Below are 15664 nucleotides of genomic sequence, written 5' to 3'. Positions count from 1 at the left end.
GAAGGTGGAGAACTAGAGGGACACGGATTGAAGGGGATTGGTGAACGGGAGCTACAGGGACACTTTTTCACTCAGCGAAGGGGTTAGAGTCTGGAAGGGGCTGCCTGAGTGAGTTGGAGGGGGGTAGGGAGACAGGGTCTGGAAGGGGCTGCCTGAGTGTGTGTGTGTGGAGGGGGGAGGGAGACAGGGTCTGGAAGGGGCTGCCTGAGTGTGTGGGGGTGGAGGGAGACAGGGTCAGTCGAGGGTGTAGGGTCTGGAAGGGGCTGCCCGAGTGTGTGGGAGGGGGGAGGTGTGGGGAAGGAAGCCGATGCTGGATTTTGAGCTGAGCTGGGTGACGTAGATTGGTGCGGGGCCTGATAATGAGGCCGGACCAATCTCCTGTCCCGTTACACCATGTTCAGTTGGCATCATATCGCGGCCAATGAGGAGGCTTGCACAGAAAGCAGGGCAACAACAGCATGGCATGGAGATGGGTAGGGAGTCACACAGGGACGCAGCTCGGGACAAAAAGTCAGAGAGGGATCTGTTCACAAGCTTCTCAAAGGAGGAGAGAGGAAGGTGATGACAGGTTCAGGCACGGAATTCAACAAACTGGGACATGAGGAAGGGGAAGGGGCAAGCTCTCACAGAGAGAGAGCCATGAACTACACGATAGGACTGAGAGGGAGGGTTCAGAGCATGGCAGAGATAGGGAGGGGGTGTAGGGGCTGGAGGGGGTTACAGAGATAGGGAGGGGGTGTAGGGGCTGGAGGGGGTTACAGACATAGGGAGGGGGTGCAGGGGCTAGAGGGGGTTACAGAGATAGGGAGGGGGTGTAGGGGCTGGAGGGGGTTACAGAGATACGGAGGGGGTGTAGGGGCTGGAGGGGGTTACAGAGATAGGGAGGGGGTGTAGGGGCTGGAGGGGGTTACAGAGATAGGGAGGGGTGTAGGGGCTGGAGGGGGTTACAGAGATAGGGAGGGGGTGTAGGGGCTGGAGGGGGTTACAGAGATAGGGAGGGGTGTAGGGGCTGGAGGGGGTTACAGAGATAGGGAGGGGGTGTAGGGGAAGGAGGGGGTTACAGAGATAGGGAGGGGGTGTAGGGGCTGGAGGGGGTTACAGAGATAGGGAGGGGGTGTAGGGGGCTGGAGGGGGTTACAGAGATAGGGAGGGGGTGTAGGGGCTGGAGGGGGTTACAGAGATAGGGAGGGGGTGTAGGGGCGGGAGGGGGTTACAGAGATAGGGAGGGGGTGTAGGGGCTGGAGGGGGTTACAGAGATAGGGAGAGGGTGTAGGGGCTGGAGGGGGTTACAGAGACAGGGAGGGGGTGTAGGGGCTGGAAGGGGGTTACAGAGATAGGGAGGGGGTGTAGAGGGAGTGGGGTTGGTGAATGTGGGTAGGATGCAGTGAAGCGGATTGGCGGGAGTGGGGCTGGTGAGTGTAGTGTGCAGTGGGTTTTGTGGGGGTGGGAGTGACCCTCCGACAGTGCCCGCTCCCTCAGCACTGACCCTCCGACAGTGCCCACTCCCTCAGCACTGACCCTCCGACAGCACCCGCTCCCTCAGCACTGACCCTCTGAGAGCACGGTGCTCCCTCAGTTGGCCCATGACCCTCGGATTGGGAGCTGAGGGATTTAACTGGGATCCCTGGCTAACTGCTGGTGTTGGGAGCTGTGCTCTGTGTATCTGAGTGTTTCTGGTTCTCTCCTTCCCTCCCTCGGGAGGATCCCTCCCTGTTCCGGCTCAGCACATCTCCCTCGATGATGTTGTTTGTTGGATCCCAGCTCCCGAACCTCCGGCTCGCATAAACAGCTTGAGCCTCGCCCTCAGGTGACGCTCCGAACCTGCTTCCGAACATAAACAGCTCCGAACCTGCTTCCCACTTTCCAAACAGCCCGTCCCCAAGCTGGCATTGATCGGGCACTCTGCCTCGCCCCCCCCCACACACACACACACACACACACACACACACACACACACATCGCAGTCTCCCGTTCCGCTGGCTGCTGCTGGCACCCGAACCCTCTGAGAGCTTCCGCTGCTTCCCACTCGAATGCAGATCGACCACAAGTGGCATCGCCAGTGCTTGTCATGTCGTGCCTGGAGCCAGTGAGACCAGCTGATGGACAGGTAGGGTGTCACATCTGTTTTCACTGAGAGAAAACTCACTGCAGCTTTTTGAGCGAACCTTCGAGGGGCGAGCGTTGCTGCAGGGTCGGGTGCTGGGTGGCAGCGGGATAGCACGAGGAGGCTGGATCGAATGGCTTGAGGTTGGGAAATGATGCGTGCGAGCTGTGCCTTCTGGGTCAGTAATGGAGGAATGTTTGAGGGGCAGAGTTGGGGAGGACTGTCTGCTATCTCGGAGTGATCAGAAAGCAGACTGAGACAGAGAGAGAGAAATGGAGAGAGAGAGATGGAGAGAGAGACGGAGAGAGAGAGATAGAGAGAGAGAGAGAGAGAGATGGGGAGAGAGAGAGAGAGAATGGCAGTAAGGGAGAGACAGTGAGAGAGAGAGACGGAGAGAGAGAGACAGAGAGAGACGGAGTGAGACAGAGAGAGAGAGAGAGAGAATGGCAGTAAGGGAGAGACAGTGAGAGAGAGAGACGGAGAGAGAGAGACAGAGAGAGACGGAGTGAGACAGAGAGAGAGAGAGAGAGAATGGCAGTAAGGGAGAGACAGTGAGAGAGAGAGAGACGGAGAGAGAGAGAATGACTGTAAGGGAGAAACAGTGAGAGAGAGACGGAGAGAGAGAGAGACGGAGAGAGAGAGAGACGGAGTGAGAGAGAGGGAGACAGAGAGAGAGAGAATGACAGAAAGGCAGAGAGAGATGGATAGAGAGACAGGGAGGCAGAGAGAGAGAATGACAATGAGGGAGAGAGAGAGCGAGAGAGAGAGAGAGAGACGGAGGGAAAGAGAGACGGAGAAAGAGCAGATGACAGTGATGGAGAGAGTGACAGATGGAGAGAGGTGGGAGAGGGGAGATGGGAGCGGTGATAGGGTGGATGAGGGAGAGGGAGAGAGAGAGCGACAGATGGGGGCAGAGGGAGATGGGAAGAGGAGGAGGTGGGAGAGGAGGGGGTTTGAGGTGGAGATGGGGAGCGGAGAGTGGGGGAGGGAGAGATGGGGGGCTGGAGAGGGGAGCAGTGACACAGTGAGAGTTTGAGAGTGAGGGGGAGAGTGTGAAGGGGGAGAGGGTGACTGGGGAGGGGTGAAGGGGACGAGGGGAGAGTGAAGAGGGAGAGAGGAAGAGGGGGAGAGGTGGTGATGGGGAGGGGGAGGGAGACAGGAGATAGGAGGGGTGCGGAGGGACAGTGAGGGTGAGTGTGTGGGACAGGAGGAGGGGAGGGTAGGTGGGAAGGTGGGGGGGGAATCGGATTGAGCTGTGTTTGAGAGTGGGACCGTGGGTGGGTAGGGTGGGGGTTGGGTGTAGGTGAGGGGGTAAGGGGTCGGAGTTAAGGCTGGTGTCCCATGTGGGGACTCTGGGGAATTCCCAACCCTGGGGAGGGTGGGGGTTGTTTACGAGGCTCGGGGATGGTTGCGGGGGGTGGGGACACTGAGGACACACAGCTCCCGTGGGGACGCCCGTCTCTAAAGGACACTCATCCACACGTGCCTCCAGTCCCCAGGGTATGGCTCCCTGTGCACTGACACTGCTCTCCACCCACGCTAACTCCCAAACAACCGCTGCATCCCCGCCCCCACAAACACCAGCTCATCGGCCACAACAGGCCTCACACAGGCTCCTCAAACAACACGATTGTTCCATTGACTCGCACCCCAGAAAGCATCAGCTCCGCCAACACACCCACAACGAGCAACTGGGTCTGACTATACAGCAACTCTTTTCGACCCCCTCCAGCCCCTACACCCCCTCCCTATCTCTGTAACCCCCTCCAGCCCCTACACCCCCTCCCTATCTCTGTAACCCCCTCCAGCCCCTACACCCCCTCCCTATCTCTGTAACCCCCTCCAGCCCCTACACCCCCTCAGCACTGACCCTGCGACAGTGCCCGCTCCCTCAGAACTGACCCTGCGACAGTGCCCGCTCCCTCAGAACTGACCCTCTGACAGTGCCCGCTCCCTCAGCACTGACCCTGCGACAGTGCCCGCTCCCTCAGAACTGACCCTCTGACAGTGCCCGCTCCCTCAGCACTGACCCTCTGACAGTGCCCACTCCCTCAGCACTGACCCTCCGACAGTGCCCGCTCCCTCAGCACTGACCCTCCGACAGTGCCCGCTCCCTCAGCACTGACCCTCTGACAGTGCCCGCTCCCTCAGAACTGACCCTCTGACAGTGCCCGCTCCCTCAGAACTGACCCTCTGACAGTGCCCGCTCCCTCAGCACTGAGCCCCCGACAGTGCCCGCTCCCTCAGCACTGACTCTCCGACAGTGCCCGCTCCCTCAGCACTGACCATCTGACAGTGCCCGCTCCATCAGCACTGACCCTCCGACAGTGCCCGCTCCCTCAGCACTGACCCTCTGACAGTGCCCGCTCCATCAGCACTGACCCTCCGACAGTGCCCGCTCCCTCAGCACTGACCCTCCGACAGTGGCCGCTCCCTCAGCACTGACCCTCTGACAGTGCCCACTCCCTCAGCACTGACCCTCCGTCAGTGCCTGCTCCCTCAGCACTGACCCTCCGACAGTGCCCGCTCCCTCAGCACTGACCCTCCAACAGTGCCCGCTCCCTCAGCACTGACCCTCCGACAGTGCCTGCTCCATCAGCACTGACCCTCCGACAGTGCCCGCTCCCTCAGGAATGACCCTCTGACAGTGCCCACTCCCTCAGCACTGACCCTCCGACAGTGCCCGCTCCCTCAGCACTGACCCTCTGACAGTGCCCACTCCCTCAGCACTGACCCTCCGACAGTGCCCGCACCCTCAGCACTGACCCTCCAACAGTGCCCACTCCCTCAATACTGACCCTCCGACAGTACCCGCTCCCTCAGTAGGCGCTAACTCCCTGCATTGTGTGGGCACATTTTATTTTGCAGTTAGTTGCCATGACTTCGGCCATGCTGAAACACGAGGAGGCCACCAGGATCCCGGTCACTGAGCCCCTCAGCCAGATTCCCGGCATTCCGGATTATTTCCCCAGCCACCAGCTTCCTCCGGGAACCTACATCGCTCCGAGTCTGGATCCTGATGAGGAGGACGAGCTGGAAGAGGAGCGTAACAGGCTCAAGAACCTTGGGGTATGTGAGTGTGTTCTGCCGAGAACGGTACCCCGTCCCTAATTGCCCCAGGACATAGTTAACGGTCAACTACGTTGCTGTGGGCCTGGAGTCACATGTAGTCCAGACCAGGTTCAGGATGGCAGCTTCCATCCCGAAAGGGCATGAGTGAACCATACGGGTCTTCCCCGACAATTGGCAGCGGATTCAGGGCCTTCGGGGGATTCGTAATTCCAGGCTCCTGGAGGATTCGAAATTCCGCCCTGGGATTGAACCAGGGGCTCCCCGCCCACCGCCGACCCTCAGCAACAAAACCTGGATCTCTGCCATCACAGCCCAACAAAATATACACCTCGAGACCATCAGCTCCTCCTCACCCGTGTGGTTTCTCTGGAGGAGGGATCTTCTCAGTAATTCCTCCAGGACAGACTGAGCCCATTTCCAGGGGTAATCGGTTGTTGTGGGGGGTCCGAGAGACATGATGAGGGTCCCCAGTCCATTCAGAGACTCGAGAGGCTGGGAGTGGGAATGAGGATCTCGCTGCAAGGACTTGCAATTCCTGAGCCTTCCTCTGTGATCAGGATTCCTCGTGTTCGTGTAGGTCCGGGGAATGGGGAGCTCAGGGAACGGGATGCTAAGGGATACGGCGACATTTTACAGTCAGCAGCTGTGTCTGAAGGGATTGATTCGGTCTGACCCCACCCCTTAGGCACCGCGGGCAGTCGGAGGGTCAGTGCCGAGGGAGCGGGCACTGTCGGAGGGTCAGTGCTGAGGGAGCGGGCACTGTCGGAGGGTCAGTGCTGAGGGAGCGGGCGCTGACGGGGGGTCAGTGCTGAGGGAGCAGGCGCTGTCAGAGGGTCAGTGCTGAGGGGGCGGGCACGGTCGGAGGGTCAGTGCTGAAGGAGCGGGCACTGTCGGAGGGTCAGTGCTGAGGGAGCGGGCGCTGTCAGAGTGTCAGTGCTGAGGGGGTGGGCACGGTCGGAGGGTCAGTGCTGAGGGAGTGAGCACTGTTGGATGGTCAGTGCTGAGGGGGTGGGTGTGTTTGGTTGACAGGATGTGGTGAACACCTCATGACGACCGTGGGGAATGGGTGTGGTGGGGGGGGCGGAATCGGAGTGCGCCAAGTCTGAGTGAAGGGGCTGGTGATCTGCCCCTCCTCAGTGAGGGAGAGCCCACAGCGGGTGAGCAGCAAAGCGGGCGTGAGTTGGGAAGAGGATCCCACAGTTCGGGGCATTTTGTCGCTGTTTGACAAGTGCTCCTGGGGTGTTGGAAAGGCGGGGGTCCCCCCTCACCGGCGATGCCTGCTGTTGCCGAAAAACCAAACACACGGAGGCAGGCCCCGCTCCCTGCATGAGTAACGCAGCCTGTTTTCTCTCCCCCCAACCCCCTTCCCAACAGTTTGGCCAAGCCGTGTCGGGAGTCTTCAGCGCAGTCTTCGGGTTGATCATCATCTTCATCTCCAGGTGGAGACTCAGCTTCCCCATCCTGGTGGGCACGCCGTGGTGGACCGGAGTCCTGGTGAGGAGGGCAGGGGTACCCCGGGTGGGTGGGTGGGGTGTGCTTCTGGGGTGGGGGGTGTCACCCGTCGCGGCCGCCCCCAACCCCCGCCGGGTCGCTCTGGGTGCGCAGAGGCGTCTGGCCCCAAGCGATTGCCGCCCTGCCATCAGGACCCTGGCAAGAATGCCAGCTGGGCAGCTCCCTTTCTACCGGACACCGGACACTGGACCCCTCCGCCCAGGCCTGGGGTTGTGGGGTGAGGTGGTGTTCAGGGCCTCCCCTGGTCTCCCGGTGCTAACCCCCCAAAAAAACCCGAGGCAAACAGGGCGACCCCACCCCCAGCAAGGGGCAAGCAGCCATCAGCGCCAACCAGAAGAAATGTCAAGCGCATGGTGTTCGATGTGAAAGGCATCGTACTCGCAGAGGACCTTCGGCCCTTCCCATCCATGCTGACCCTATATCCTACATTAATCCAGTCCCATTTGCCAGCATTTGGCTCTTATCCCTCTAATCCCTTCCTATTCATGTCCCCATCCAGATGCCTTTTAAATGCTGTAACTGTACCAGCCCCCACCACTTCCTCTGGCAGCTCATTCCATACACGCACCACCCTCTGTGTGAAAAGGTTACCCCTCAGCTCCCTTTTAAATATCTCCTGCTTTCACCTTACACCTGTGCCCCTCTCATTTTGAACTCTGTGCGGCCAATGAGTTCGCTTCTTCTCCCAGGCTTCAGGAATACCGGGAATGTCCCGAAACGTGGCACTCTTCCATTAGCCCTAGTGTGTGTGGGCAGGTCCCAGGCACAGTGAGGGCTGTAAGTAATGGGGGTTACAGAGATAGGGAGGGGGTGTAGGGGCTGGAGGGGGTTACAGAGATAGGGAGGGGGTGTAGGGGCTGGAGGGGGTTACAGAGATAGGGAGGGGGTGTAGGGGCTGGAGGGGGTTACAGTGATAGGGAGGGGGTGTAGGGGCTGGAGGGGGTTACAGAGATAGGGAGGGGGTGTAGGGGCTGGAGGGGTTTACAGAGATAGGGAGGGGGTGTAGGGGCCGGAGGGGGTTACAGAGATAGGGAGGGGGTGTAGGGGCTGGAGGGGGTTACAGAGACAGGGAGGGGGTGTAGGGGCTGGAGGGGGTTACAGAGAGAGGGAGGGGGTGTAGGGGCTGGAGGGGGTTACAGAGATAGGGAGGGGGTGTAGGGGATGGAGGGGGTTACAGCGATAGGGAGGGGGTGTAGGGGTGGAGGGGGTTACAGAGAGAGGGAGGGGGTGTAGGGGCTGGAGGGGGTTACAGAGAGAGGGAGGGGGTGTAGGGGCTGGAGGGGGTTACAGAGACAGGGAGGGGGTGTAGGGGCTGGAGGGGGTGACAGAGATAGGGAGGGGATGGAGGGGCTGGAGGGGGTGACAGAGATAGGGAGGGGGTGTAGGGGCTGGAGGGGGTTACGGAGATAGGGAGGGGGTGTAGGGGCTGGAGGGGGTTACAGAGATAGGGAGGGGGTGTAGGAGGATGGAGGGGGTTACAGAGATAGGGAGGGAATGGAGGGGGCTGCAGAGATAGGGAGGGGGTGTAGGAGCTGGAGGAGGTTACAGAGATAGGGAGGGGGTGCAGGGGCTGGAGGGGGTTACAGAGATAGGGAGGGGGTGTAGGGGCTGGAGGGGGTTACAGAGATAGGGAGGGGGTGTAGGGGCTGGAGGGGGTTACAGAGATAGGGAGGGGGTGTAGGGGCTGGAGGGGGTTACAGAGATAGGGAGGGGGTGTAGGGGCTGGAGGGGGTTACAGAGATAGGGAGAGGGTGTAGGGGCTGGAGGGGGTTACAGAGATAGGGAGGGGGTGTAGGGGCTGGAGGGGGTTACAGAGAGAGGGAGGGGGTGTAGGGGCTGGAGGGGGTTACAGAGAGAGGGAGGGGGTGTAGGGGCTTGAGGGGGTTACAGAGACAGGGAGGGGGTGTAGGGGCTGGAGGGGCTGACAGAGATAGGGAGGGGATGGAGGGGCTGGAGGGGGTGACAGAGATAGGGAGGGGGTGTAGGGGCTGGAGGGGGTTACGGAGATAGGGAGGGGGTGTAGGGGCTGGAGGGGGTTACAGAGATAGGGAGGGGGTGTAGGAGGATGGAGGGGGTTACAGAGATAGGGAGGGGATGGAGGGGGCTGCAGAGATAGGGAGGGGGTGTAGGAGCTGGAGGAGGTTACAGAGATAGGGAGGGGGCGCAGGGGCTGGAGGGGGTTACAGAGATAGGGAGGGGGTGTAGGGGCTGGAGGGGGTTACAGAGATAGGGAGGGGGTGTAGGGGCTGGAGGGGGTTACAGAGATAGGGAGGGGGTGTAGGGGCTGGAGGGGGTTACAGAGATAGGGAGGGGGTGTAGGGCTGGAGGGGGTTACAGAGATAGGGAGGGGGTGTAGGGGCTGGAGGGGGTTACAGAGATAGGGAGGGGGTGTAGGGACTGGAGGGGGTTACAGAGATAGGGAGGGGATGTCGGGGGTTACAGAGATAGGGAGGGGGTGTAGGGGCTGGAGGGGGTTACAGAGATAGGGAGGGGGTGTAGGGACTGGAGGGGGTTACAGAGATAGGGAGGGGGTGTAGGGGCTGGAGGGGGTTACAGAGATAGGGAGGGGGTGTCGGGGCTGGAGGGGGTTACAGAGATAGGGAGGGGGCGCAGGGGCTGGAGGGGGTTACAGAGATAGGGAGGGGGTGTCGGGGCTGGAGGGGGTTACAGAGATAGGGAGGGGGTGTAGGGGCTGGAGGGGGTTACAGAGATAGGGAGGGGGTGTAGGGGCTGGAGGGGGTTACAGAGATAGGGAGGGGGTGTAGGGGCCGGAGGGGGTTACAGAGATAGGGAGGGGGTGTAGGGGCTGGAGGGGGTTACAGAGATAGGGAGGGGGTGTAGGGGCTGGAAGGGGTTACAGTGATAGGGAGGGGGCGTAGGGGCTGGAGGGGGTCACAGAGATAGGGAGGGGGTGTAGGGGCTGGAGGGGGTTACAGAGACAGGGAGGGGGTGTAGGGGATGGAGGGGGTTACAGAGATAGGGAGGGGGTGTAGGGGCTGGAGGGGGTTACAGAGATAGGGAGGGGGTGTAGGGGCCGGAGGGGGTTACAGAGATAGGGAGGGGGTGTAGGGGCTGAAGGGGGTGACAGAGATGGGGAGGGGGTGTAGGGGCTGGAGGGGGTTACAGAGATAGGGAGGGGCTGGAGGGGGTGAGAGAGATAGGGAGGGGGTGTAGGGGATGGAGGGGGTGACAGAGATAGGGAGGGGCCGGAGGGGATGGAGGGGGTTACAGAGATAGGGAGGGGGTGTAGGGGATGGAGGGGGTGACAGAGATAGTGAGTGGGTGTAGGGGATGGAGGGGGTGACAGAGATAGGGAGTGGGTGTAGGGGCTGGAGGGTGTTACAAAGATAGGGAGGGGGTTTAGGAGCTGGAGGGGGTTTCAGAGATAGGGAGGGGTTGTAGGGGCTGGAGGGTGTTACAGTGATAGGGAGGAGATGTAGGGTCTGGAGGAGGTAACAGAGATAGGGAGGGGGTGTAGGGGCTGGAGGGGGTTACAGAGATAGGGAGGGGGTGTAGGGGCTGGAGGGGGTTACAGAGATAGGGAGGGGGTGTAGGGGCTGGAGGGGGTTACTGAGATAGGGAGGGGGTGTAGGGGCTGGAGGGGGTTACAGAGATAGGGAGGGGGTGTAGGGGCTGGAGGGGGTTACAGAGATAGGGAGGGGGTGTAGAGGCTGGAGGGGGTTACAGAGATGGGGAGGGGGTGTAGGGTCTGGAGGAGGTTACAGAGATAGTGAGTGGGTGTAGGGGCTGGAGGGGGTTACAGAGATAGGGAGGGGGTGTAGGGTCTGGAGGGGGTTACTGAGATAGGGAGGGGGTGTAGGGGTTGGAGGGGGTTACAGAGATAGGGAGGGGGTGTAGGGGCTGGAGGGGGTGACAGAGATAGGGAGGGGGTGTAGAGGCTGGAGGGGGTTACAGAGATGGGGAGGGGGTGTAGGGTCTGGAGGAGGTAACAGAGATAGGGAGGGGGTGTCGGGGCTGGAGGAGGTAACAGAGATAGGGAGGGGGTGTAGGGTCTGGAGGGGGTTACTGAGATAGGGAGGGGGTGTAGAGGCTGGAGGGGGTTACAGAGATAGGGAGGGGGTGTAGGGGCTGGAGGGGGTTACAGAGATAGGGAGGGGGTGTAGGGGCTGGAGGGGGTTACAGAGATAGGGAGGGGGTGTAGGGGCTGGAGGGGGTTACAGAGATAGGGAGGGGGTGTAGGGGCTGGAGGGGGTTACAGAGATAGGGAGGGGGTGTAGGGGCTGGAGGGGGTTACAGAGATAGGGAGGGGGTGTAGGGGCTGGAGGGGGTTACAGAGATAGGGAGGGGGTGTAGGGGCCGGAGGGGGTTACAGAGATAGGGAGGGGGTGTAGGGGCTGGAGGGGGTTACAGAGATAGGGAGGGGGTGTAGGGGCTGGAGGGGGTTACAGAGATAGGGAGGGGGTGTAGGGGCTGGAGGGGGTATCAGGGATAAGGAGGCTGGGTGTGTGTGATTGTTTGAGGAGCGGATGAGCCGTGTGAGTGTGGGACACGGGGTGGGGATGCGTGACGGTGTGTACCACACGGGGACTGGGCTGGGAGGGAAGGGCTTGCTGTGTCATCTCCCAGTGTGTGACTGACCTGTCCCCTCTCTCCTCCAGGCGACTGTGGCTGGCCTCCTCGCTCTGGCTGTGCGCAGCTCCTCCAACAAGTCAATGGTATGTGCAGGAAGGACTGTCTGTGGGTGCTGGGTGTTACCGTGGGATTGCTCTCTGACAGCGAGACAAGTCAAACCCCATCTCCAAACCCTCACCCCAACCTCATACACCACGCCTTGACCAGGCCCAACAGGTCACGCCATCAGGTGGAGGCCATTCGGCCCCAGGAATCTGCTTCCCTGCCATTCCTCATGCCCATGGGCGATCATTAAGCTCAGTTCCCACTTTTTCCAGCCTCCCACCGACCATTCCTTTCTATCCCTTCAGCCCCACCAACTGTATCAAACCCCCTCCTAAAAGCATTTCCCGCGGAAGCGAATTCCCCAGATCCCGCACCCGCACTCTCCAGGGGAGGACGGTCACCCCGCGCCCCCACCCCACCCCACCAATCTCCCTCCCTAGCCCCGTCTCCTCAGGCAAAAAAAACGGGAATTTGCTGGAGAAACTCGGCCGCGTCTGTAGCTGAGAGAGACAGCAGCGTTCACGTTCGGGCTCCAGCCGCACTTCTCAGTTTTTCTCGCTCACTTTGTTTTTATTTGCCATCTGTCCAGCAGCTGGCCTGCAGGGTAACCCAGGCCCTGCTACACTACCCACTCCCTCGATCTGTCGCCATTCAGATAATCATCTGCCCCTCTCTGTTCCCTACCATCGTGGCTCAGCTCATGTTTATCGACATTGCACTGCTATCCTTCGGCCCACTCACTCAGTTTAATTTCACGTTATAACCCCCTGTGCGAACGGCACTTCAATCAATCCCCAAGTCCTGGACAAAAATCACCAAAGACAGGACGCCATTCTGGCCCTCCAGCCTGCTACATCTTTGGTCAATCCCATTGCTGATCAGTGTTCAGTCTGCGCTCCACATTACTAACAGTTCTGTTGTGGGCTCTCTGTTTCCCTTAATCTCTCTCTCTCTCTCTCTCTGGGAGTCACTGTGTACAGTCCTTTCTCTGTATCTCACTGGTAGACACTGTGTACAGTTCCCTGTCTCTGTATCACACTGGGAGTCACTGTGTACAGTTCCCGGTCTCTGTATCACACTGGGAGTCACTGTGTACAGTTCCTGTCTCTGTATCACACTGGGAGTCACTGTGTACAGTTCCCAGTCTCTGTATCACACTGGGAGTCACTGTGTACAGTTCCTGTCTCTGTATCACACTGGGAGTCACTGTGTACAGTTCCCAGTCTCTGTATCTCACTGGGAGTCACTGTGTACAGTCCCGGTCTCTGGATCACACTGGGAGTCACTGTGTACAATTCCTGTCTCTGTATCACACTGGAGTCACTGTGTACAGTCCCTGTCTCTGGATCACACTGGGAGTCACTGTGTACAGTCCCTGTCTCTGGATCACACTGGGAGTCACTGTGTACAGTTCCTGTATCTGTATCACACTGGGAGTCACTGTGTAAAGGTTCTGGTCTCTGTATCACACTGGGAGTCACTGTGTACAGTCCCTGTCTCTGTATCACACTGGGATTCACTGTGTAAAGGTTCTGGTCTCTGTATCACACTGGGAGTCACTGTGTACAGTTCCTGGTCTCTGTATCACACTGGGAGTCACTGTGTACAGTCCCGGTCTCTGTATCACACTGGGAGTCACTGTGTACATTCCCGGTCTCTGTATCACACTGGGAGTCACTGTGTATATTCCTGTTCTCTGGATCACACTGGGTGTCACTGTGAACATTCCCGGTCTCTGTATCACACTGGGAGTCACTGTGTACAGTTCCTGTCTCTGTATCACACTGGGAGTCACTGTGTACAGTCCCGGTCTCTGGATCACACTGGGAGTCACTGTGTACAGTCCCAGTCTCTGTATCACACTGGGAGTCACTGTGTACAGTCCCTGTCTCTGTATCACACTGGGAGTCACTGCGTACAGTTCCTGTCTCTGTGTCACACTGGGAGTCACTGTGTACAGTTCCTGTCTCTGTATCACACTGGGAGTCACTGTGTATAGTTCAATATCTGTATCACACTGGGAGTCACTGTGTACAGTTCCTGTCTCTGTATCACACTGGGAGTCACTGTGTACAGTCCCGGTCTCTGTATCACACTGGGAGTCACTGTGTACAGTCCCTGTCTCTGTATCACACTGGGAGTCACTGTGTACAGTCCCGGTCTCTGTATCACACTGGGAGTCACTGTGTACAGTTCCTGTCTCTGTATCACACTGGGAGTCACTGTGTACAGTTCCCTGTGTCTGTATCACACTGGGAGTCACTGTGTGCAGTTCCTGTCTCTGTATCACACTGGGAGTCACTGTGTACAGTTCCTGTCTCTGTATCACACTGGGAGTCACTGTGTACAGTCCCTGTCTCTGTATCACACTGGGAGTCACTGTGTACAGTTCCCTGTCTCTGTATCACACTGGGAGTCACTGTGTACAGTCCCTGTCTCTGTATCACACTGGAGTCACTGTGTACAGTCCCTGTCTCTGTATCACACTGGGAGTCACTGTGTACAGTTCCCTGTCTCTGTATCACACTGGGAGTCACTGTGTACAGTCCTTTCTCTGTATCTCACTGGTAGACACTGTGTACAGTTCCCTGTCTCTGTATCACACTGGGAGTCACTGTGTACAGTTCCCGGTCTCTGTATCACACTGGGAGTCACTGTGTACAGTTCCTGTCTCTGTATCACACTGGGAGTCACTGTGTACAGTTCCCAGTCTCTGTATCACACTGGGAGTCACTGTGTACAGTTCCTGTCTCTGTATCACACTGGGAGTCACTGTGTACAGTTCCCAGTCTCTGTATCTCACTGGGAGTCACTGTGTACAGTCCCGGTCTCTGGATCACACTGGGAGTCACTGTGTACAATTCCTGTCTCTGTATCACACTGGAGTCACTGTGTACAGTCCCTGTCTCTGGATCACACTGGGAGTCACTGTGTACAGTCCCTGTCTCTGGATCACACTGGGAGTCACTGTGTACAGTTCCTGTATCTGTATCACACTGGGAGTCACTGTGTAAAGGTTCTGGTCTCTGTATCACACTGGGAGTCACTGTGTACAGTCCCTGTCTCTGTATCACACTGGGATTCACTGTGTAAAGGTTCTGGTCTCTGTATCACACTGGGAGTCACTGTGTACAGTTCCTGGTCTCTGTATCACACTGGGAGTCACTGTGTACAGTCCCGGTCTCTGTATCACACTGGGAGTCACTGTGTACATTCCCGGTCTCTGTATCACACTGGGAGTCACTGTGTATATTCCTGTTCTCTGGATCACACTGGGTGTCACTGTGAACATTCCCGGTCTCTGTATCACACTGGGAGTCACTGTGTACAGTTCCTGTCTCTGTATCACACTGGGAGTCACTGTGTACAGTCCCGGTCTCTGGATCACACTGGGAGTCACTGTGTACAGTCCCAGTCTCTGTATCACACTGGGAGTCACTGTGTACAGTCCCTGTCTCTGTATCACACTGGGAGTCACTGCGTACAGTTCCTGTCTCTGTGTCACACTGGGAGTCACTGTGTACAGTTCCTGTCTCTGTATCACACTGGGAGTCACTGTGTATAGTTCAATATCTGTATCACACTGGGAGTCACTGTGTACAGTTCCTGTCTCTGTATCACACTGGGAGTCACTGTGTACAGTCCCGGTCTCTGTATCACACTGGGAGTCACTGTGTACAGTCCCTGTCTCTGTATCACACTGGGAGTCACTGTGTACAGTCCCGGTCTCTGTATCACACTGGGAGTCACTGTGTACAGTTCCTGTCTCTGTATCACACTGGGAGTCACTGTGTACAGTTCCCTGTGTCTGTATCACACTGGGAGTCACTGTGTGCAGTTCCTGTCTCTGTATCACACTGGGAGTCACTGTGTACAGTTCCTGTCTCTGTATCACACTGGGAGTCACTGTGTACAGTCCCTGTCTCTGTATCACACTGGGAGTCACTGTGTACAGTTCCCTGTCTCTGTATCACACTGGGAGTCACTGTGTACAGTCCCTGTCTCTGTATCACACTGGAGTCACTGTGTACAGTCCCTGTCTCTGTATCACACTGGGAGTCACTCTGTACAGTTCCTCTCTCTGTATCACACTGGGAGTCACTGTGTACAGTTCCTGTCTCTGTATCACACTGGGAGTCACTGTGTACAGTTCCTGTCTCTGTATCTCACTGGGAGTCACTGTGTACAGTCCCGGTCTCTGGATCACACTGGGAGTCACTGTGTACAGTCCCAGTCTCTGTATCACACTGGGAGTCACTGTGTACATTCCCGGTCTCTGGATCACACTGGGTGACACTGTGTACAGTTCCTGTCTCTGTATCACATTGGGAGTCACTG

At 58.3% G+C, this 15664-nt stretch overlaps 1 protein-coding gene across 1 annotated transcript in view; it reads left to right on the top strand.

Moving 5' to 3' along the window:
- Positions 1-1770: 1770 nt before the first annotated feature.
- LOC125449523 (uncharacterized) overlaps positions 1771-15664 on the top strand; it is a 19435-nt gene continuing 5541 nt past the window's right edge. The window contains exons 1-4 of the mRNA XM_059642815.1: positions 1771-2107; positions 4973-5173; positions 6551-6670; positions 11308-11364. Of these exons, the coding sequence (XP_059498798.1) occupies positions 2069-2107; positions 4973-5173; positions 6551-6670; positions 11308-11364 (417 nt within the window). The 5' untranslated portion in view covers positions 1771-2068. The remainder of the gene's footprint in view (positions 2108-4972; positions 5174-6550; positions 6671-11307; positions 11365-15664) is intronic.

Source organism: Stegostoma tigrinum, chromosome 46 (assembly GCF_030684315.1).
Source record: "Stegostoma tigrinum isolate sSteTig4 chromosome 46, sSteTig4.hap1, whole genome shotgun sequence".
NCBI lineage: Eukaryota > Metazoa > Chordata > Chondrichthyes > Orectolobiformes > Stegostomatidae > Stegostoma > Stegostoma tigrinum.
Note: the sequence above shows the minus strand (reverse complement) of the source record. Positions and strands in the feature narration are given on the sequence as shown.